The sequence below is a fragment of the Ziziphus jujuba genome, chromosome 1 (genome assembly GCF_031755915.1).
Source record: "Ziziphus jujuba cultivar Dongzao chromosome 1, ASM3175591v1".
In the NCBI taxonomy this organism is placed as follows: Eukaryota; Viridiplantae; Streptophyta; class Magnoliopsida; order Rosales; family Rhamnaceae; genus Ziziphus; species Ziziphus jujuba.
The window spans coordinates 1,711,592-1,737,354 of record NC_083379.1 but is presented as its reverse complement, the minus strand read 5'-3'; the positions used below and the strand labels follow the sequence as shown (position 1 = coordinate 1,737,354).

The 25,763-nt window shown below is 30.6% G+C and overlaps 1 protein-coding gene across 1 annotated transcript; it reads right to left on the bottom strand.

Moving 5' to 3' along the window:
- Positions 1-1,932: 1,932 nt before the first annotated feature.
- Positions 1,933-7,724, bottom strand: LOC112493410 (uncharacterized). Its single transcript, XM_048462389.2, has 11 exons — positions 6,647-7,724; positions 6,372-6,478; positions 5,812-6,216; positions 5,045-5,588; positions 4,791-4,929; positions 4,534-4,624; positions 3,752-4,408; positions 2,984-3,527; positions 2,730-2,868; positions 2,485-2,563; positions 1,933-2,355 (listed from the first exon to the last, which is right to left on the bottom strand). The coding sequence occupies exons 1-11, from the start codon at positions 7,721-7,723 to the stop codon at positions 2,238-2,240; spliced, it is 3,900 nt and encodes a 1,299-aa protein (XP_048318346.2). The 5' UTR covers position 7,724; the 3' UTR covers positions 1,933-2,237.
- Positions 7,725-25,763: the final 18,039 nt, after the last annotated feature.

Sequence of the window (25,763 nt, the reverse complement as noted above, 5' to 3'; positions counted from 1 at the left end):
CCCATCTATGATTGCACACTCACGTATAATAAATACACACACACACACACACACACACATATATATATACATACATATATATATATATATATATATATATTTATATTTATGTATGTGGGCATATATACTTTCCTCTAACATATTTGGGGACCTAGGAGACTCGCTTTGGCCATCCAAAAGTAGCTTGGTTTTTATTTATTACATTGCATACTGTCATATTGTCTTTGAGTTTGTACAACAAGAGTGATGATGTTGAAGCCTTTTTTTTTTTTTTTTAAATATATATATATATATATATATATTTTTTTATTCTCAAATTTCCAATTTCCAATCAAATTCTAAAGAATTTCATTAGTTTTTAACATTTAATTTTCCAAAGTGTTACACCAGTAAAACGTCTCGGGATCATTGACCTTCAAAGTGATTTGCTATGCAGTTAAGAAAGTGAAATAGCAGCAAAAGAGCAGAGGGATAATCCGCTTTATCCAGAATCAAATTGGAAAAATAATCATAATAATAATAAATGAAACATCATAAAAAGAAGAAGAAGAAGAAGAAAAGAAATGAATAAGAAATGCAATCTCTAATGATGAGCTGTTAGGAAGCAGTCTTAAATACATTGAAAAGAAATGCCTTGTTGCCCAACACTAGTGTCTATGTAGCCTTGAAAGCAGCTCAAAGGTGGCCCTTGATGCTGACCTTGCTTGCATAATTAATACCATATGCATTGCAAATTCATCATCAATAAAAACATAATATTCACGGTTATAAAAAACCCAACTTTATTAATTAATTTGATAGAGAAATTTCTAGGATATATGAAATTATATCCAGCTCATATGTGTCAAACATAAGATTAGAAAAGGTGGTTTTCAAAATGTACAATCTTACATATAGAAGTCAGCATTGGCTTTTAATTTGATGTAGCAGGTTTGAAAGGGAATGAGTTTTTTGTTCAATATGGATTAGATGGTGAGATATCCCTTCTCACGATGGAGACATGACAAGAGCTTTTATGTTTTCATCACACTCCTTGTCTCTTTTGACAAGGGCAGCCTGGTATTGCCATGTCCACCTGCCAATTTTACAATACAAAACTGGTCATTCGCATTTTAGCAACCAAATATTTATAAGCTAGCTTCTATTTAGTACCTCAAGTCTTATTGGCATGAAAAAAAAAAAAAAATTAGAGAGAGAAAAAAAATAGTGTCACGAAGTTAATGTGTCTGTGTATTAGTTAGGTATTTGCAAAATATACACCTGAAAGGGTAGATACATTTTAATGTACTTTAATTAGTGTTGCTTCTAAAACCAAAACATTTCAAGTAAAAGCTTGTTTGAGTCAGAGTGAGGAGAGAGAAATGCTAAGAAAATTTGCTTCAATTTCCTTTTTTTTTGGGTCAGTTAAATGGAGAATTATAGAATTAGCTCTAAAAATAAATCTACTCATTTCTGATATATTAATTTTACCTCAAATACAAAACAACCGGGATGATACCTTTCTTTCTTTCTAACATACCAAACAACATAAGAAATCAAAATGTATTTCTCATTAATTCTCACTTTCCATCCTTCTTATTTTATTTATTCTTTTTATTTTTTTTTCCTTTCTGCGGAAAATAATTTTACAATTATTACCACCATACAATAATAATACACCTGTATTTGAAGGCAAATGAAAGTTGCATTCTAAATTAGGTTTAAAGAGAACATGAAAGTAGATTTGCATAGAAAAATTAAAAAACAAACACATATGAAAGATTTTCCCGAATTATCAAACATTTAAGTACAAAAGAGAGGGGCGGGGGGAGGGAAACCCCTATCCATAGTGTGATGAGATGTAACATTATATATATTGTTATTTAAACCATGACATTCATTCAATAATTTTTGAAGCAAGACAAAACATGTGTAAGATAACAATCACGAGATTTGTCTTTTCTCAAACTATATAAATAGAGAATAACCGGGCTTGCTAATGTGGGTTTCTCTTCAAAAAACACATTACAAAAACATATATGTGTGCAGAAAAGAGAAACCATTTCTGATGGTTGTAATACCGATTAGACATGCACAAAAAGAAGTCATGTATATAGCAAAGTAGACTTATATATATGATGTTAACAAACAAATTAAACTTCTTTTTTCTCCTTGAATATGTATGCGCTTCACTCTAATATTTTCTTAATAAAAAGCAGACGGTCCTCTAGTGCAAGAACTCGTTCAAAATTTGTCTTCTATGTATCCTTATAGGCCCGCACAACATCCACTATTGGAGCTCCACAAATTGGGCATTTTCCACTGCTCCATTGCAACTCATGTGCACACTTTAGACAAGTGCACATATGCCCACATCTGAAACAATACAACAAAATTTTATACATACATACATATATATATATATATATATATATATCCAAATATATTTTGAATGTTTAATCAAGGAAAAAAGTTTGTAAACTTCAAAATTAAGCAAGTACCTATACAAAAGTGAACACCTCGTAGCATATACAACAATTGCCTTTCTTTGGTGCCCCTTCACGTGATGTTCCTTCTCCTTGAACTGCAATATTCAATTTCCATATGTACTTTTTATATAATAATTACGTACCAAAAAGAACACAGTTTTTAATTGTTGAATTATTGGAGTATAAATTAATGGAAGAAGAATGCTTAACAATAAGCCTATTTCATAATTAGAAGAAATTAATAGAACTAAATGTACAAACCTGAATTAACTTCCTGTTTAATGGATTGTTGCATGGTCGTCTGCATGTCCATGCAAACATTTATTGATTTTCTCAGCTCAGACATTTCATGAGACAGTTGCTCCATATGCCTTCTCAAATCGTATATCGCTTCCAGTTCCTATATCCAGTTAACAAAAATCCAATAGAATTTTGTTAATTTCAACATAAACTTGAGAATCATAGACAGAAAGCAACTGAAGCAGATTTAAAAAGAAAAATTAAAAAGTACTTACAATTGAAGAAGTAATTCTGGCCGGAGAGCATTGCGTAGTACCATGAATGTAAGATTGAGAAGGTAAATGTTGGTGTGGAGATGGAGTTGGAGATGTGGATGTAGCCAGATCAGACTCATCACCCACTTCATTGTCCTGGTATCCCCATGAACCAAGTAGAGATGATGGAGGGATTTGCAGTGAAGAAGTGGATTGATTAATATAATCACTGCCCTTTTGATATTGACCACTAATTACGATTTCTCCTTCCTGTTCTTGTTCTTCTTCCTCTTCCTCTTCCTCATCATTCTCCTCCTCCTCGTCCTCTTGTAGATGTTGTTGTTGCTGTTGTTCTTGTTCCTCCTCCTCCTCCAATTCTTGTTGATGTTGTTGTTGAGTTTCTGCTAGATGCACGCGCCTTTGCAGGAAAGTCATCAATTGTTCATGGTTTTGTTCCTCATCTTCTTCTTCATTTTCTTGACGTACTTGTCTTTCTAAGTGAGTCACCATTAATCTGTCGATTCTGTCTCTAAAGGAACTGCAAAGAATATTTGATACTGTTCTTCTGCAATGGATGCATACGTAGATCACAAACTCATCTCAGTGATGGAATGTATAAAAACACATATTCTATAAATATTTTTCTAATTATGAGTCATGAAATTGTAGATTAGATGATCAGTGTTCATATGTGAATCCACCCATGCTACCTATTTTTGAATTCACTATACTTAGACCTATATTCGAGTTTAAAATAAGGGAATGGGAAAAGGGTGGAGGAAGTTTTACCTTTCGAGTAACCGACATATCTCATTCTCTGAATTGCAGTTAAGCATCTTTTGGTACCATGCTTTCCTACGATCTTCCCAGTGGCTCCTTGGACGTGAGATATCACTAATCCAATCATAGTTGGTTTCTGAATATTGCTGGTAATTGTCTTCGACTTCTTCTACTGCATCATTTGTATCCCAACCATCAGACAACGTGGTTGAATCTGTTGTTTCTTGCGACTCAACGTTTCCGGTCTCTGAAATTGTTCCTTGCCGTATAACATCAGAACTTGGATTCAAATTTTCTTGAAGATCTTCACTTGCATACGACAATGAATTTTGTTCAAGCACTGGACTTTGCTGCTCAGTGCAATTAGCTTCATGAATGTGTGCACCTTCATTAGGTGTAATGGGGATGGAAGAATTGTCCGAATCTATGGTGTCATTTGCTATCTCCCTTTGAGGGCTTCTTGAATCAGTCTGATTATCACTGTGAGCTGTTGCACCTTGCTGATCGAAACCATTATCGAATCGCTCCCTGGATTCGATGGAGGGATAATTTGTATCCATATAGGCCCGCACAACATCCACTATTGGAGCTCCACAAATTGGGCATTTTCCACTGCTCCGTTGCAACTCATGTGCACACTTTAGACAAGTGCACATATGCCCACATCTGAAACAATACAACAAAATTTTATACATACATACAAATATATATATATATATATATATATCCGAATATATTTTGAATGTTTAATCAAGGAAAAAAGTTTGTAAACTTCAAAATTAAGCAAGTACCTATACAAAAGTGAGTCAACTTTCACCTCGCAGCATATACAACAATTGCCTTTCTTTGGTGCCCCTTCACGTGATGTTCCTTCTCCTTGAGCTGCAATATTCAGTTTCCATATATACTTTTTATATAATAATTATGTACCAAAAAGAATACAGTTTTTAATTGTTGAATTATTGGAGTATAAATGAATGGAAGAAGAATGATGAACAATGAGCCTATTTCATAATTAGAAGAAATTAATAGAACTAAATGTACAAACCTGAATTAACTTCCTGTTTAATGGATTGTTGCATGGTCATCTGCATGTCCATGCAAACCTTCATTGATTTTCTCAGCTCAGACATTTCATGAGACAGTTGCTCCATATGCCTTCTCAAATCGTATATCGCTTCCAGTTCCTATATCCAGTTAACAAAAATCCAATAGAATTTTGTTAATTTCAACATAAAATTGAGAATCATAGACAGAAAGCAACTGAAGCAGATTTAAAAAGAAAAATTAAAAAGTACTTACAATTGAAGAAGTAATTCTGGCCGGAGAGCATTGCGTAGTACCATGATAGTAAGTTTGAGAAGGTAAATGTTGGTGTGGAGATGGAGTTGGAGATGTGGATGTAGCCAGATCAGACTCATCACCCACTTCATTGTCCTGGTATCCCCATGAACCAAGTAGAGATGATGGAGGGATTTGCAGTGAAGAAGTGGATTGGTTAATATAATCACTGCCCTTTTGATATTTACCACTAATTACGATTTCTCCTTCCTGTTCTTGTTCTTCTTCCTCTTCCTCTTCCTCATCATTCTCCTCCTCCTCGTCCTCTTGTAGATGTTGTTGTTGCTGTTGTTCTTGTTCCTCCTCCTCCTCCAATTCTTGTTGATGTTGTTGTTGAGTTTCTGCTAGATGCACGCGCCTTTGCAGGAAAGTCATCAATTGTTCATGGTTTTGTTCCTCATCTTCTTCTTCATTTTCTTGACGTACTTGTCTTTCTAAGTGAGTCACCATTAATCTGTCGATTCTGTCTCTAAAGGAACTGCAAAGAATATTTGATACTGTTCTTCTGCAATGGATGCATACGTAGATCACAAACTCATCTCAGTGATGGAATGTATAAAAACACATATTCTATAAATATTTTTATAATTATGAGTCATGAAATTGTAGATTAGATGATCAGTGTTCATATGTGAATCCACCCATGTACCTATTTTTGAATTCACTATACTTAGACCTATTTTCAAGTTTAAAATAAGGGAATGGGAAAAGGGTGGAGGAAGTTTTACCTTTCGCGTAACCGACACATCTCATTCTCTGAATTGCAGACTTCTTCTGCTGCATCATTTGTATACCAACCATCAAACAACGTGGTTGAATCTGTTGTTTTTTGCGACTCAAGGTTTCCGGTCTCTGAAATTGTTCCTTGCCATGTAACATCAGAACTTGGATTCAAATTTTCTTGAAGATCTTCACTTGCATATGACAATGAATTTTGTTCAAGCACTGGACTTTGCTGCTCAGTGCAATTAGCTTCATGATTGTGTGCACCTTCATTAGGTGTAATGGGGATGGAAGAATTGTCCGAATCTATGGTGTCGTTTGCTATCTCCCTTCGAGGCCTTCTTGAATCAGCCTGATTATCACTGTGAGCTTTTGCACTGTGCTGATCGAAACCATTATCGAATTGCTCTCTGGATTTGATGGAGGGATAATTTATGTTAGTAGCGGTACAAAAATAATGCATATGATACAAATACACACACATGTTTGTTACGAATAATGGATTCAAACCTTTAATGAAATGCACATTCTCAAAATACAAGATTTTAGTGAAAAAAGGATTTACCTCAAATGCATGATGGTAGAACTTTGTGGTTGTTTATTGAATTGAGATGATCTTGATTGTGGGTGAATTGCAATACCGCTCTGTTCCAATCTATGCCGCAATAAAGACTGCACACAAATAAGCAAAAACAGAGCATGTTATGTTCTTAGAAATAGTACTAAATTCAATAGCAATCAATAAATGGAATGTTATTGGATATGAAAGTCAGGACAATCATTGCCACTTGAGTTGTTGTTGTTCCCTTAAAAGTGTTGGTACAAAGGAGACTGCATTACCTGAATTTGATCTTTTTGTGGGAATCTCGAAACCAGTCTGCGATCGACCAATTTTTCAAGCTCTCCATGCCTGTCACGCTCTATTTGCATAGGCAAATCATTAAAAGCCTGTCTCCCTCTGATCCGAGGTGAATATCTAACAGGAGAACAGCCTCTGTGCTCTAATTGATCCGGAGTAGAGGAACGTTCGTGCTCACCAGACGGTGATGCATTGGTGCTAGAGTAATGCTCATTGTCATAATTATCATCACTCAAAGAAGATAATGAACTCTGTACCTGATTAGCAGCTGTGAATCTCCTAATAATATCTGCAACTCTTACCCTTTCACTTTCTCCTGAATCCAGACTTTGTTCTTGAGACGAAGAACAACATGTTTGATCGCTTTGGGCATTCCTTTCGCCATTCCAAGCCGAAAAAGAATCCTCAGTCGCGGGGCAAACATCGAATCTTTCATCAACAGATGAAGCTGCAGAGGATGCAATCTCATTACAACTAGTGCCAGAATCACACCTGCTTGCATTGGAGTTCATACTATGAGACTTGCTTAGCCTTCTCTCCCATATTTGTACAAGAGAAGAAGCCCTAAGGCTTGAGATTTCACCGAGACTATCTGATCTAACCAGAACATTGTTATCTTCTCTCCTAGAAGTTGATGGCCCTGGTGATGAAGTTGCCGAATTTGCCAACCCCAAGGTGTCGACGTCGTTTGTTTGTGGTGCTTCAATGGTCGGCACCATTTCTTTAGCATCTCTTGCACCCGACCTTCCGAGAATCCGTTGAAGAATCCTGTTACCATTATTATCCAAACACTTGTTGGGATTTTGTATTTCCTCTTCATTGTTGCCAATCCATGAAGAATCTGGATCGTTGATTTGTTGTTGGTTCTGTGAGGTTTCAGGAGGGATTGAAACGCAAGTCTGGAGGTGGTTTCTGACCAAGTTCTTCAAGTTCTTTTGCAATGCTGTTTGCGTGGCTCTGGCATTACTCTCTGCTCTGCATCGATCTCGCCGGTTGTGATCCCTCAAAACACAACCAAATGGTGCACACGAAGCCATTTCAACCTGAGAGGAAGCCATTTTTTTTTTTTTTCCCTAATCAATGCTAACAAAAAATTTACATGTTTGTTTTTGTATTTTTATATTTAATATGTCAGCAAAAAAAAATGCATTGAAAAACAGGCAAAGAAAGAGAAAGGAAAGCTATTTTTAGACCTTGTGAAATGGGAGAGACGTATCCAATTGCCCGTTTGCAATTTTGCGATATAGCCTCCTTGTACAGCTGCTAGGGGCAAGACTACAGAGAAACACAAACCAAAAAACATTGAAAAATAAACAAAGTTTTCATATTGTTAAGTAATCTAACAGAAAATGTTTATGGACCAAAGTGGTGAAACTAATGAAAGATTTATGCGTTTTTTCAGCTTTTCAGCGACAGAAAGCAAGAGTGAGACTATAAAAGAGTGTTTATTTATAATTAGGCATTTATTTGATAATAAAATGTAAAGGGAAACTTTTGGCGAGGAAATGGAATAAAAAGGAGAAATTGGTTTTGGAGCCGGTGGTGATGTAGCATAATATATGCAATCTATCGATGCAAATTGCCTACTATAACCTGTGTTTGCTATTTATATCTTTTAATTCTTTGACCATTTTACTGATTTTAAGGCTAATTCATTATGTTACCATTTTTTCAATACTAGCCTTGGGTTAATAAAATGTAAAGGGAAACTTTTGGCAAGGAAATGGAATAAAAAGGAGAAATTGGTTTAGAGCCGGTGATGTAGCATAATATATGTAATCTATGGATGAAAATTGCCTCCTATAACCTGTGTTTGCTATTTATATCTTTTAATTCTTTAACCATTTTACTGATTTCAAGGCTAATTCATTTTGTTACCATTTTTTCAATACTAGCCTTGGGTTTGTTCTGATAGCATTACCTTATATGTCACATTTAAAATTTGTGGCCCATCAAAACCGTACCAAATAAGGATTTCACAATTTCATCATCCTTCAATTGTTGTGTATGCCTTAGATTCCGCATTGTCTAGATTCATCTGATTTTTCTTTTAAATTTTTATAGATTTTTATTATAATTACAAAATCAATTATAAAACTATGTTATTAAAAGTCAACAAGAAAGAATGCAAACGATTTGAAATCGAAACTCAATTATTTGTGATGTTATATATAGGGGTGAATTGAATTGAATTTAAAAATAATTTTATTAGTTATTAAAAGAAAAAAGAAAAGGTTGTATTATAATGAAGTAGTGAAATTCAAAATTTAACGGGTTTAATATATAACTTTTTTTTTTGGGAAAAAAAAAAAAAAAGACTTCTCCTATAACTGTGTTCAAATTGTTTCAATTAATGAAATTACATCGTTTATGTTCATGGTTATGTCAACGATACGGTGGGAACCAATTGTTGGAATTTTAAATCACTTGAAGGCTTTATATAATAATGCCAAAGGATATAAATAAAGAGATCATCAATATTTTCCCCAAAATTGGTATCGGTTACAAGAGATCATCAATATGTTCCAATGAAAAAAAAAAAAAAAAAAAAAAACATAGATCTGGAGGACTAAATTTAGTATATAATTATATAGAATCAGTTTTTTTTTTTTTATTTTCTTTTTCATTTCTCTATTTAGGTAAACATTTGTAGGCCAAATTAAAATATATTTTAAAAAATAATAAAAAAAGTTGTGATTCTCTAATATATTATTTCACAAAGCAATTTTATCTTTTATGGAATTTTATCTTTTGAAACATAATCTTATTATTTCACAAATGTAATTACTTTATGGCCTTAAAAAAAAAAAAAACTTACTACAATATATATTAGGCCACATATATATATATATATATATATATATGGCCTAACTATATGGCCGGATTCTAACTTTTATATAATATTATGTTGGCCATAAATATTATATGGCCATTGTAGTAAGATTTATATGGCCTAATATAAAACCAATAGTTTATCACATATTATATTTTTTTATTTATATATTTATGTATTCAAAGATATTAAATTTGCTTTACAATATTTGTTTTAAAAAATGCGTCTTCATTTATAGTTATGAAATAAATAAAATGTTTTATAGAAAAAATACTATATATACATATATATTTTTATTTTATTTTATAATCAAATCAAAAACAAAATATCTTCCTAAACAAATTAATTAAAAAAAGTAAAAAAAAAACTCCTTTTCACATATATTATCTCATTCTAAGAAAAAAAATATATATATATATATATAGAAAAAATAATATAACATATATAATAATTATCTAATAAGGAATTTATAGTTAAAACACACACACACACAACGTTTAAAAAAAAAAAAAACAGAGAATTGATACATAATATAGTTTTAACAAAATTTTAAAAAAGAAATTATTTTTTTCTCTACTTGGAATCTCTTCCTTGCTCGTTTCCCTTGTCCATATACATCAAGCATTTTCTAAAATATTTTTCATTTTTAAAGGTAAAAAGGTCAAGCTAGAGGCATTTACTCCTAAAGAGGTGTACAAAGATCAAATTCAAATACAGTAAAGGAGGATGGCCGGACAACTCAAGGAAAGGACTAATATGGCCCCCATGAAAGCAATACCCATCCAAGGAGTCCAAGCCGTGCAAGACCAACCAGATAAGTGTTCTAAAACCCAACTTGAGTGGAAAAATCAAGAGAAGGTCAAAATTGGAGTGAAAAAAAATGAGAAACCTGAGAGCTATAGTAAGAAACCCATGAGTGAGGAAAAGTGTGTTGTGGCCGAGAGAGAAAGAGGGAAAGAAAGGAAAGAAAGAAAGAATAAAAATTTTTACTTGAGTTTTGGAGATGTAAATAAAGCTATCTTGAGTAAGAAACCATTGCTGGTTATGATTTATAAAGATAATTATTTTAATGATCAAGCTAACTTTGAAGAACTTGAATTGCCAAGTTCAATTCTTTCTCTTTTGTAAGATTTTGAAGATGTCTTTCAGGATGAAATTCCAAAGGGATTACCATCAATTAGAGGGATTGAACATCAAATTGACTTTGTTCCAGGGGCTGCCATACCAAATAAACCTACACATAGAAGCAACCCGAAAAAAAAAAAGGAGCTACAAAAACAGGTAAGTTAGTTACTTGAATATAGATATCCAATTCCTCGATTAGATGATATGCTTGATGAATTGCATGGTACTTGCATGTTTACTAAAATTGATCTTAGGAGTGGATACTATCAGATTAGGATGAAAGAAGGTGATGAATGGAAGACTGCATTTAAGATTAAATATGGGCTATATGAATGGTTAGTCATCCCTTTTAATTTAACTAATGCACCTAGTACTTTCATGAGGCTTATGAATCATGTTATGCGTCCATTTATTGGTAAATTTGTGATTGTATATTTTGATGATATTTTAGTGTATATCCGAAACTTGGATGAACATGTAGACCATTTTAGGCAAGTTTTAAATATTCTTAGTAAAGAAAAGTTGTTTGCTAACATGAAAAAAGTGTGATTTTTGCAAAGATGAGCCTTTTTTCCTAGGATTTGTAGTAAGTGTTGCAGGAATCAAAGTCGACCAATATAAAGTCCAAGCAATCAAGGAATGGCCGACACCAACATCTATCACTCAAGTGAGGAGCTTTCATGGTTTGATAAGTTTTTATCGAAGTTTTGTCAAGGACTTTAGCACCATCACAGCACCTTTGAATGAAGTTGTAAAGAAGAATGTTGGCTTTAAATAGGGGAAAGTACAAGAAAAATCTTTTAATTTGTTGAAAGAAAAATTATGTAACGCACCTTTATTAGTTTTGCCATATTTTTCTAAGACTTTTAAAATTGAATGTGATGCTTCGGGTGTAGGTATTGGAGTTGTATTAATGCAAGAAGGAAGGCCCATAGGCTACTTTAGTGAGAAATTAAATGTAGCTCCACTAACCTACACGACATATGACAAGGAGATGTATGCTTTGGTGAGGGTTTTAGAAATGTGGCAGCACTACCTCATGCCAAAAGAATTTATGATTCATACGGATCATGAATCTTTGAAGCACATTAAAGGACAAGAAAAGCTCAACTGAAGACATGCCAAGTGGATTGACTTTATTGAGACATTTCCATATGTGATCCGCTACAAAAAAGATAAGTAAAATGTGGTTGCCGATGCATTATCCCGAGGGTATGTTCTCTTTTCTACCTTAGATGCTAAATTGCTTCGTTTTGAACAATTAAAGGAACTTTATGAGCATGAAAGTGACTTTGGAGAAATATTTTGAATCTGTTTGAAGCATGGATTTAATAAATTTTACATATTTGAGGGGTATTTGTTTAAGGAAAACAAACTTTGTGTGCCTAATTATAGTATTAGGGAGTTACTAGTTCGGGAAGGACATGGGGGTGGTTTAATGGGACATTTGGTGTTTTTAAACTTTATCCTTACTACAAGAACATTTTTATTGGCCTAACATGAAAAGAGATGTTGAGAGAATTTATGAAAGGTGCTTGAAATGCCGAAAGACCAAGTCCACATTGAAGCCGCAAAGATTGTACCACCCTTTGCCGATTCCTTCACATCCTTGGGTAGATTTGTTTATGGATTTTATTCTTGGTTTGCCTAGGTCAAGGAGAGATAAGGATTTAATTTTTATTGTTGTGGATAGATTTTCTAATATGGCACATTTTATTGCATGTAATAAAACTGATGATGCATCTAATGTTACTAATTTATTTTTCAAAGAAATCGTGAGGTTACATGGAATGCCTAGGACTATTGTTTCGGATAAAGATGCCAAGTTTTTAAGTTCTTTTTTGAAAAACTTTGTGGGATAAGTTAGGAACTAAGCTTTTATTTTCAACTACTTGTCATCCATAAACTAATGGACAAACCGAAGTAGTGAATAGAACTTTATCTGCATTGTTGAGAGCATTAATTAGTCAAAACTTGAGAACTTAGGAGGATTGTTTGCCACATGTTGAATTTGCTTATAATAGGTCTTTGTATTCAGCAACTAAATTTACTCCTTTTGAAATTGTTTATGGTTTTAATCCTTTGACTCCATTAGATCTAACACATTTACCTTTAAGTGAAAGTGCTAATCTAGATGGGAAACAAAAAGCTAATTTTGTGCAGCAGATTCATGAAAAGACTAAGGCAAATATTGAGAGGAGGACCGAGCAATATATAAGGAATGCTAATCAAGGCTGAAAACAAGTTGTGTTTGAACCTGGAGATTGGGTTTGGTTGCACCTAAGAAATGAAAGGTTTTCCGAACAACGGAAATCAAAATTGATGCCGAAAGGAGATGGACCTTTTCAAGTTTTAGATGGATAAATGACAATACTTACAAACTTGATTTGCTGGGTGGGTATAATGTTAGTGTTACATTCATTGTTGCTGATTTGTCTCCTTTTACTACAAGTAATGACTTTGATTCGAGGGCAAATCATTTTCAAGAGGAGGGAAATAATGTGAATCCGTTCGATCTCGCACAACCGACAACCCATTTGGGTACTGATCCGATACGGATGAAGACTGTGCCAATCACTAGGGCTCAAGCTATGAGGTTTAAGGATAGCCTTACTGCCTTTATCTAGGGAGTAATTTATTCTTAAAAGGGTTTGTCCATACCTAAAGATACAAGACCCATTTTAAGCATCCCAGTGGTGGAGGTTGATATGGACCCTGGTAGCTCGGACACCCATACATCAGACATTTGACATCGGACTTCAGACATCAGACATAACTTAGTTCAGATATCAGGCAGACATAAGTTAGCTCGGACATCAGACATAAGTTAGCTCGGACATTGAGCAGACATGAGTTAGCTCGGACATCAGACATAAGTCAGTTTAGTTGTCAAACTAGTCAACTCGTTACCTAATTTGCGTTTGACTTTTTTTTTTTTTTTTTTTATTGGCTAAACAAATCAACTTAGAAAAGTTATTATTTTATTATTTTTTATTGTAAATTAATTAATCCCTTATTCAAAATAAAGGAACTAATTAATCAAATTAGTTTAGGAAATTAGTGTAAAATTTAGCCAACTTGTTTCCTTTTCTTTTGGTGGCTTGTTTTACCTAGTTAATTAGGGTTTTATTTTATGACTTTGTAGCCTATTTAAGGACTTATTTTTCAATAAGAAGGAAGTTTGAATTTTATACAGAAAATTATTTGTTTTGTTCTCTTTGAACACCTAAAACACCATTAGAGAGTGAGTATTTTAGTTTGACTTATCAATTAGACTTCCATCACCTATTATGGCATCTTCGATATATCAAGGTTTCTAATCACAGGTTGGTTAGGGGTTGAGGTGACCATTAGAATTTGAACATAATTGGATCCGGACTAATATAATACAAATTTAGGAGCAGATCGTCCTAGGTTGGTATCATACTATATGCTAGTCTATTTCTTTGTTTTGTATGTATTAATGCAAAAGTGCTCCAATTTCTTTCACAGGCAGAGGATGATGCTGTTTGTGACAAAACTTTCAATGCTAATTTTCTTACTGTAGGTGCACTATCACCATACATGACCCACCATTCAACTGTTACAAAATAATTATTATACAATTACATGTTTGTATTATTATATCAATCGATATTCACATACTACAATATTTAAACTTACCAAGAGATATCTCTTTTCTAGAAGCAATTGCTGTTGGTCTTGCAAATCCTTTCCTTGCATCCTTGAAGTATATAAGTTGTAAAATAAAATAAAATAAAGTTATAAACCCTTAAAATATATTCTGTTAATAAACTATCATCATTATACCTCCTTTCCAAACTGACCAATTGTGGTTGATTTAGGATCCATTGTAGCATAGATATCGTGTACAGCCTTTATAAGATTAGAATCTTCTCCAACCCTAGAACTATATTGATATTGAGGATTCAAATAATAAGCTATATAAAAGGAAAACATATATATGTATATATATATATATATATTTGTTTAATTAGAGATAAATAATGAAAGATATAACTTATTTTACCTTAACAAAAAAAATAAAAGTCTAACATATTTTATATAAATTGACTATGAACTTATACCTACTGCATGCAATGGATGCTTTAAGGTTTTATCTTACCTATTATTGATAATATTTAATATCCACTTTGCACCATGCATTTTGTCAAGTTCCTCTTTAACAATTTGCATCAACTCATACACTGCTCCCATTGTTGGATAAACCTCGGTGTCAACAATACGTAAAAACTTATATCAAGGCTCAAATAATTGACATACCTTATGTGCTTGATCCCAAAAAGTATGATGAAGCACTATATTTTCCACTGTTTGACCTTTTTTTGAGGCACTATAATTATGATTAGTCCAATTAGTAGATATTTATAGTTGCTTAAGTCCTGCTTTCTTTTTAACTAAGCTATCGAACGAACAATAGTTTGTGGCAAATCATGTAAGTCCAGGATGAATGATGTCACCTTTGCAAGTTTCACGCATATTTGCTAGCAACCAATTATGATTGTAGATGTAAGTTGTGATTGCTCTAGCTGGCATGATTACATTAGCCACATTCTTATTCTTCCCAATATCTTCAAACATGAGATCAATGCAATGTGTTGCATATGGAGTCCAGTACAAATTGTAATCTCCCATTAAATTCTTCCCATCTTTAACAAATGCAGAACCATTATCTGTTACAAGTTGTACCACATTTTTCTTCCTAACTTCCATAATTATTTTCTTCACTTGTTCATATATATATTTATGATCCTTTATCTGATTTGAAGCATCAATAAATTTTAGAAAAACTATGGTTCCTTTTGAGTAAACCATGAAATTAATAATAGACATCCTGGTAGGACCCGTCCATCCATCACACATGATTGTACAACCATATGTTTCCCACACGGCTTTCATTTTGTATACATGGTCTTTTATCTCCTCATACTCCATGTCCAAATATTTTGTGATGATCTGGCACAGCTTGATGGCATCCTACTACCAAATTTTTGAAATGATGGGATGATGCTTTATTTGCTGGTAAATTTTCATAAATAAAAAATTTTGCTTATTATTCTTCCCATACTTTCTTTTATTTTTCCTCCAAAATTTTTTTTTTTTAATATTTTTTTACTTTGCTTGAGAGGACTTGTATAAGCTTGGTGCAATAAATCTTAATTGTGGTTCGTTAAGACTCTGTGTTTGTTGTACTGCAGGTTTAGCATGACTGCTAGATTCATCTCCTTCAGCTTGATATCGAACTTTATGGAGATGACTTCTTTCCTATTCTGATTGTTTGGAAGCACGAATTGCCTCTCGATAATCAATTTTCTCCTATGGATCCATCCTAACTGGATATGCTATGTCATCATCATCCTCATCATCCACATCATATGCTCCAGCATGCAATTATCCTCGTAAATCTGCATGAATCTCTCCCATTCTATTTGCTTTTTTAATCTTACATTGTTGTTTTCCTTTCAACAAATTTGTTATAAATTTTTTAATCCTTTGAACAAATCTGTTATAAATTTTTTAATTTCAAGAGGCACTTGACCACAAGTTGTACGTTGTGTGAAGGATCAATAGCACTAAGGTGGTACTTTAATCGTCTTACTCCACCACTGTTCATCACACGATTACAATATTTGCATATTTTTTCGTTTTTTTTATTACCTTCAATTGGAAAACCATGTCACCATGTAGGATCGCGTTTACTTCCTCCACTAGCCATTATCTTATAATAATAGTAATAATCATAACAAAACCATAAGAGTAACAATAACAGTAACAACGACAATAACAATTTTAATATTTGTATATGAATATATATGTGTATATATATATATATATATATTTGAATATTTGCTTGGAATTGGGTATCGATATTTGTATAGAGTTTGGTCATCATTGAATTTGAGATTTGATATATAATTTGAATGAAATGGGGAAAAAAATTAAATTTTTGTATATACATACAAGAGCAGATCTACAATTGAAAAGGGTTAAAAAAATATAAATGCCACAAATTTTATTAATTAAATTTATAGATTTGAGTAAGATATCTATTGATCACATAAATGAATTACAAAAGGAATTAAAATATTCTCTTCTAACTAGGAAAATTAATTTAGTATAATAAAAAAATCAAGATCTTTGAAATTAATTCATTCATTTTTAATGTATGTACCTGGTACGAAAATGATTCCTTACAGCTCTCCAATGCCTTGAGTCTAGATGTTTACAATTGGAAAGGAGACAAAAATATAAATTTGAGTAAGATATCTATTGATCACATAAATGAATTACATAAAGAATTAAAATATTTTCATCTAATTATGAAAAATAATTTAGTATAATAAAAAAAATCAAGATGTTTGAAATTAAATAACTCTCTTTTAATATATGTACCTGGTACGAAAAATGTTCCTTATGGCTCTCCAAAGTCTTGAGTCTAGATGTTCTATGATATGTTATCAAATATGAATATATAAGTGTCTTTAACAATGTATATTCTAGCCAACAAATATATATGTATAAGATTTATATTCTAATCAAGTTTGTATTTTTTGTTTATAAGTTTTTTAACATATTATATTATGAAGTTTTGTTTACGTAGAAGACAATATGAAAAAAATGACAGAGTAGGTTTTTAAGTTATGCTTTTTATCCAACAAGAAAAAACAATTTTATTTTCAATTACACATCATAAATTAAGTTTGAGGTATATATTAAATTTGGGTTTGTAAATCTATCATTTATGATTACTACACACACATATATATATATATATATACATGTTAAATTTTCACCATATATATATATAGATAGATACTTATGTTAATATATAATTAATTAGAGCTTACAATTAAGAATTCGAATAACAATAAAACAAGTGAATTAAAGAATTTAGATCTTAAAGTATAAAAGTAAATATAAACCTCTTTTTCTTAAAGATAAATAAACTAACTTGTAAAAAAGATATCCAAATAAGTTATATGAAAGAACTTCAACTTTTCTAAGAACCGAAAATATGTATGAGAAAAAATATTAAGAACAAAGGCATCAAATTTGCTCTTTAAATAAAATAATAATGTAAAAAAAAATTTTCCAATAGAATATTTTATAATCAAAAGCACACTAAGACTCATGAAGAATATTTTCAGGAGCAGTACCGGCAACACTTGCTTTAACACCCGCTTCTGCACTTTCTTGTCTCTACACATTACACTGTCCTTTACTATTTTGCCAAAACCAATACATATTTCATATGAAACATAGCCCACATTTCTTTATTTTAATTACACAAGTGCCCTTTACGGACATGGTTCTCTATTTTTAAATTTCTTTTGCTTTTAAAGTTTTTTTTTAATAATATTATATGCACAAAATTGCCTTGGATGGGATTAAATTTGGTAAGGGCCACGGGTCACTGAACTACTAGAGAATTCAATACCCACATCTATATTTTTTTAAAAAAAAAATTCAAGAGGATTTAGTATTAAAATTTTTATTTTTTATTAATATTAAAATCACTAAATTTATTTTTATCTTGATGACATTGGTGTCATTAAAAAATCTATTTAGAAAGGACATTTGTGTAATTAAAAGAAAGAAATGTGGACTATATTTTATATGAAATATGTATTGGTTTTGGCAAAATACAAAACACACATGAAATTATACAAAGACAGGGGAGTGCACAAAGGAAGTGTAACATCTAGAGACAAGAGAGTGCACAAGCAAGGGTCAAACACACATTAATTTATGAAGAATATTTTTTAATTTCAAAACTATATAATGATGTACTAAGATTTTATGACATAAAAATATTTTTTAATTCTAAAACTATATAATACTATTGTAAGATGCCCTGTGGCATAAGAAATTCGTGGAGAATATTTGGTTAATTGATATAATTGAATGATATATTGTCTTCTTCTTAAAAAAAAATGAAAAATAAAACAAGTTATAAGGAATATATTTTGAACAATTTTCTTCTTCAAAAATTTTAAAAAAAAAAACACTTTTGAATCGTCTGGATTTTTTTATTTTATTTTTCAAATAAACATTATTATTTCACATGTATATATTTCATCATCTATTTACCCATATTTGTAAAATAGATACTTTTGACAATAAAATTTGTCATGTTCAAAAATATAATTTACAATTTTTATATTTTTGCTTTATCGATGTTTAATAAATAGAACTTATTAATGTTATTCAATTCAATTTATTCTATTTTGCTTATATTACTAAATATCTAAAAAGTAATTAAAGGGTAAAATATTAACAATGAAGTTAATTTGATAAATTTTTTAACAAAATATCAATAATATTTATGAATTTTTTTAAAAAAAATTTAAAAATTCCATAGATATTTCCAAAATTTCATTGGAAATTTCAGAAATTTCAATGGAATTTATAGATTTTTTAACCAAATCGTTAAAGATTTAACGTAAATATTTTACGATAATTTTTATGAAAATTTTGGTAAAATTTTAGAAATTTCAATGGATATTATGAAAATTTTATCCATTTTTATTTCGAATCTAAATTTTACTTCAACCCTTTTAAAAAATAAAAATATCAAAAAAAATTTGAAAAAATACCAACTATTTTAAATCTTGCCCATGAAGAATATTTTCAGGAGCAACATTTGTTGTAACACCCGCTTCTGCACTCTCTTGTCTCTACATATTACACTATCATTTACTGTTTTGCCAAAACAAATACATATTTCATATGAAATATAGCCCACATTTCTTCATTTTAATTACTCAAGTGCCCTTTATGGACATGGTTCTCAATTTTTAAATTCCTTTTGCTTTTAAAGTTTTTTTTAATAATATTATATGCATGAAATTGCCTTTGATGGGATTAAAGTTGGTAAGGGCCACAGGTCATTGAACTACTAGAGAATTCAATACACACATCTATATTTTTTTTTTAAAAAAATTCAAGAGGATTTCGTATTAAAATTTTTATTTTTTATTAATATTAAAATTATTAAAATTATTTTTATTTTAATGACATTAGTGTCATTAAAAAATCTACTTAGAAAGAGCATTTGTGTAATTAAAATGAAGAAATGTGGACTATATTTTATATGAAATATGTATTGGTTTTGGCAAAATATAAAAGACACATGAAATTATACAAAGATAAAAGAGTGCACAAAGCAAGTGTAATACATAGAGACAAGAGAGTGCACAAGCAATGGTCAAACACACATCAATTTATGAAGAATATTTTTTTAATTTTAAACTATATAATGATGTACTAAGATTTTATGGCATGAAAATATTTTTAATTCTAAAACTATATAAAACTATTGTAAGATGCTCCGTGGCATAAGAAACTGTGGAGAGCATTTGGTTGATTGATATGATTGAATGATATATTGTCTTCTTCTTAAAATAAAATGAAAAATAAAATCTGTTATAAGGAATATATTTGAACAATTTTCTTTTTCAAAAATGTAAAACAAAAAAATAAAAAAAAATAAAAACACTTGTGAATTGTCAAGAATTTTTTTTTATTTTTCAAACAAATATTATTATTTCACATGTATATATTTCATCATCTATTTATCCATATTTGTAAAATGGATATTTTTGGCAATAATATTTGTCAGGTTCAAAAATATAATTCATAATCTTTGTATTTTTACTTTATTAATATTTAATAAGTAGAACTTATTAATGTTATTCAATTCAATTCATTCTATTTTGTTTATATTACTAAATGTGTAAAAAGCAATTAAAGCATAAAATAATTATCAATGAAGTTAATTTGATAAATTTTTTTACTAAATATCAATAATATTTATGATTTTTTTTAAAAAAAAATTAAAAAACTCCATGGATATTTTTGAAATTTCGGTGAAAATTTCATTGAAATTTCTGAAAGTTCCATGGAAATTATAGATTTTTTAACTAAATTGGTAAGTATTTGATATACATATTTTATGAAAATTTTCATGGAAATTTGGGTAAAATTTCAAAAATTTCAATAGATATTATTAGTGAAGAAAATATAGATATAGATGTAAATGTCGAAGATATGATTTTATGAAAATATGGATGGAAACATCAATATCGATGGAAATATCGATAAAATTATGGAAACTGTAAATTTTTAATTTAGAATGCAAATTTTTACATATTAGATAATTAATATAATAAAATAATATAAAAATACAATAATTAGAATACAATAATAATGAAATATTCTATAAATATTACAAATTATTTATAAGTGAATAAAATATAATGTTAATTAGCACCAAAATATAGAAAATTTAATAGATATAGTAAGATACAAGAAATTCTCAAATATAATCCCTAATACATTATCAATACAAAAAAAAAATTCCTTGGTTCTTCAAATTGATGATCATATCTCGATGTTTCGATATCCCACTCGATTAACACTTTGAAAGATATTAAAGTAACAATTTCTGCACATAAATTTTTGTTCATGGATATTATGAAACTTTTATTCATTTCCATTTCAGATCTAAATTTTATTTCGACCTCTTCAAAAATAGAAATATCGAAAAAATATCGGATATTTTAAATATTGCCAATAAGTAATCTCGGGAGAATCCTAACATTAATTAATCTTCATCGAAGAAAATTAATTTTGTCTCTAAATGTGATCTATAGCGACAATTTTTATTTTGCTTGGCAAAAATTTCATTGGAACAAGCTCAATTTCTTGCCGTGTGACTATATATATATATATATATATATATGTATATATTACTAGCTAGAACAGGTGGTTCAATATGTATATCAATCAGTCCACACACTAATACAAGATAAAAGAGTAGGTATACTAACGTGAACACAAACACACATAGACGTGGATCGCCATTTTTATACATACCAGAATAAAAGCATAGCAGAAACCAGTAGAAACATAACATTGCGTAAACCAACCATTACTAACACAGGCTATATGTGGCTACGGTTGGAATTTATTATTCTTTTTTATATTTATTATTATCCTATAGCAAGCCAGATAATATCAGATCACCAATATATGATGGTCATGAGGTGGATGATTATGATGAGGGTTAATTAATTAAGCTAAGGCTTAATTAATTTAGCAGCAGCTTCCAACACAGACACCAACAAGAATACCAACAGGAAGACAAACACAGGAACTACAGCAGGGGTCATTTAAGATGTTGCATGAGGATCCAGGACACCCATCGTTCCTGCGTAGTCCTCCCTCCAGCATTAGCCTTGAGAGGGGAGTTCTTTTATTGCTTTCCATTACCTCATTATTTCCATCAGACCCTGCAACTTTCCCTCCGCCTTCCAGTTCGCTCTCGCAGCGCCCAAGTGCTACAGGAGCAAAGGTGGCTACAACCACCATCGCCAAAACCACCACAAACAATGCCTTCTTCACCATCTCCTCTCTCTCTCTCTCTCTTTGTTTGATGTTTTCTTTTCTGATGACTTGTGCTCTTCTTCCTCCTTATCATCTCCCTTTTATAGACCCCATGTACCTTGCATCCATCACTATCTAATTATTATTTTATATTACTGTTTATACCAATATTTTGGTTTTAAAATGCAAAATATATAATACTGGGCAATAATGGGGGCTCAGTGGTTAGAGCACCACAGCCCCGGCCAGTGAACGCTGAGTCGAGTGTTAGGGGGGGTCCGGAATGCCTGGGGGAATAGCAAAAAATAAAATAAAATAAAATAATATTGGGCAATAATATAATATTTTTTTTGTTCTTTTCTGTATCTCATTAATTTGCGAGGCGGAGCCGGATTGGCCTTCCCCACTCGCTGCACGGTTTATTTTTTCTCACCCCATCTCCGTCTTATTCCCCATTTATTTTGAAAACAAAAATAAAAATAAAAATAAATGGGATTCCCATTTACCAACCAAAAACCTAAAAAAAAAAAATAAAATAAAAAATTCTAATTTAAAATATATTTTTAATTTTTTTAACATAAATCCCATCAACCATCTTCCAGCTAGCACGTTAGCTTGAAAGTTATTAAAAAAAATTAAAATACCTTGATCTCCCAGTCATTGCTATATAACCTATTATGAGTAGAACAAACATAGTTTTTTTTTTTTTTTTTTTTGACTTTACCAGATAAAAGGACAAAAGTTTTTAAAAGAGTGTAAAGCCATGATCTCCACTCTCCAGTACTAAATCAGGTGCAATGACCACTAACGCAAGATATGTCAAATACTGCTAAAAATCTCTTTTTGATATCAATTGAATATATATATATATATATATATTTTGTTTTATCTATGTACACATGTTAATTTATCAGCATATATTATGTAAAGAACAATATAGTACACAATTACCACAAAGAGGACAATACAGTACAACGTAGGACCACTCTTTATACTCCTTTTTTGGTCACTGTGCCGTATCATATTAAAGAGAAACAACCAAAAAAAGTAAGGGAGCATTAAATGGTCAGTCTAATTGAGCTGTTGAGGGTGGATTAAATGCTGTGCCCGGGTCTAGCTTATGCACGTGGTAAAGATGTTAAATTCACCAACGTCATATACAACTTATATAAGCGATATTCATTTTTACACCTAAAATTATATTGGATTTTGCATATTATACTTTAAACAATAAAAATAAACGGAATTCCTTGTTTGTCAACCAAAAACTAAAATAAAAATATATTTTTAATATATTTTTAATTTTTTTAACATAAAAATATATATTTTATACAAACATATTATAAATAATACAAATATATTATATAGATACAATATTTATGAAACAACTTTATAAAAAGGTAGGAACATATATTTAAAATAGAATAAAATATATTTAAATATAATTATATATATATACACATGAGGCAGGAAGTACCATTCTTGATCCAAAGAAAGATATAGATTGATAGGATCATTCCGAAAACCCTTCCAGAATCATTCCACCTAGTGAAGTTTTACTGAATTATCCTTAAAGAATATTCAATAGAATCTCACTCAAAATGTGAATAAGCGAATACATACAATATCAAATAATATCTCAGTATAAAGATAAAACTACAACAGCATACAAATCTATAATTATGGTCTTCAACCACAGTCTATCATACTACAACCCATAGTTACACACATATATATATGGTCATTACTCTATTCAATATTTAAATCATAGCATTCTAAAAATATTTGAAAATTTTAGAAGTACAACTGGTATAAATAAATCTAGAAGGATAAGGATAAATAGAGAAAAAAAAAAAAGAGTATTGTTGCTGTTGTGGGAAGTACGAAATAAGAAGTGGTACGCGAAGTAGACTTCCAACTAATTGCCTGAACCTAAGAGAGCAAATTTAAAACAAATAAAATGTGAGATAGAGAAATCTCAGTAAGTAGTAGTATAATAGGAAAATAATATTTTATTTCCATAAAACTTTCTTTCAAGGCCTCTCGTTTCACTTGTTTGAAAGGTTCCTTTTAAAAATCATTTTCCAAAATCCAAATTTGTACCGCAAATCAATATCATAAAACCGAAGCTCAAAAAGTATTAAATGAATGATCATTAAAATATTGTAAATTATTTTAATCATGATATAATTATTGAGCATAAAATAAGATAAACATAATTTTACAAAATAATTATGAAAGTACAGTAAAAACCATAAATATCAGAAAAATCAATAATATAACTAAAAATATAAACAATGTAAAATACGATATACCTAGCACTGCTAAGCGGTGCATGGCATCCTGAAACACCAATGGACAGTAAAAGAAATGAAACCTATTGGATAAACCCACCTCACGACCCTTAGTGTCCTAAACTGATGTGACATTATAAACTTATGGCGTAAGCCCAATCTTACGACCCTTAATGTATGAAAGGTGCCTTCATAATAATAAACTTGTGGAATGAACCAAATCTTATGACCCTTAGCGTACTATAGTTATCGTGGCAAACCTACGTACTATAATATAATATTGATCTGAACAATAGTACTATATGGTACACCAATTAAAAAATAAATAATATAGTATCCATAAAACAATCTTTATAAGATCATAACCTTTCAAAAATACTGTAACATAAAACATAATTTAGTATTCAAATCCAATAATTTATTTAAATATTTCAAAATTTCCGACTTATCTTTTCATATCAAAACTATAAATGCCATAGTGAAATACATATTACCATAAATCATTTTTAAGTACATAAAATTATAAAACACTCAAACATACTTAAAAACATATAATTTCCAATTTGCTTTCTCAAAATCAATTATTTTCCAAAATGATTAAAATTTTAATATAAATACCAAGATATTTAAATACCACAAGTCAATTATGAACCCAATAGAATTGGAAACCATATATTTAAAATATTATCAAAAGTTACATAAAATGATAACACATATATGTAAAAGCAGATATTCATATATGCATAAAATGAATATTTTAATCAAATGATATGTATATATGTAAAATACTCAAACCACATATATATTATACTACATGTCCAAAATATTTTAAAAATATAATCACTCACTGTACTGTCAATGCTCACTCCTACTACTCCACGATTGCCTATAATATAATAAAATATTTTCAGGCTCTAACAACTAAACCAAAGAGTTGATGTGTACAAAATGTCTTGAAATAATTTGTACAACTATAAAATTACATAAATGGGACACCGAACACTCCGATTATACTATGTACCCTTAGGATCTAGTATCTAAAGTTACAGCTTTTCACCCGAAAGTTAATTTTATAAAACTAAACCTTCTAATGGGTCCTATTAATATCTAATAACACTAATCCAATCTCAATTTATCCAATTTGATCAATTTTTGTCCAAGTACAGTCAAATTTTATCCTATATTTAACTAATTGACCTAAAAATGGAAAAATTATCAAACGATATCCAAATTTTACAAACTTTATATCAATGGAAAGCTAAAAAGATAAGGAATACAATATCATCTCAGTCCAAAAATATCATCGGTGGTCGGAAAACTTGTTGCAAAATACGGCCAAAACTCTCAATGATGTATCTCTCAAATGACGAGGAATCTTGGCAAACGGAGTATGATAATGGATTCAGAGGGTTCAAAAATGGGAGGACATGTGCGTGA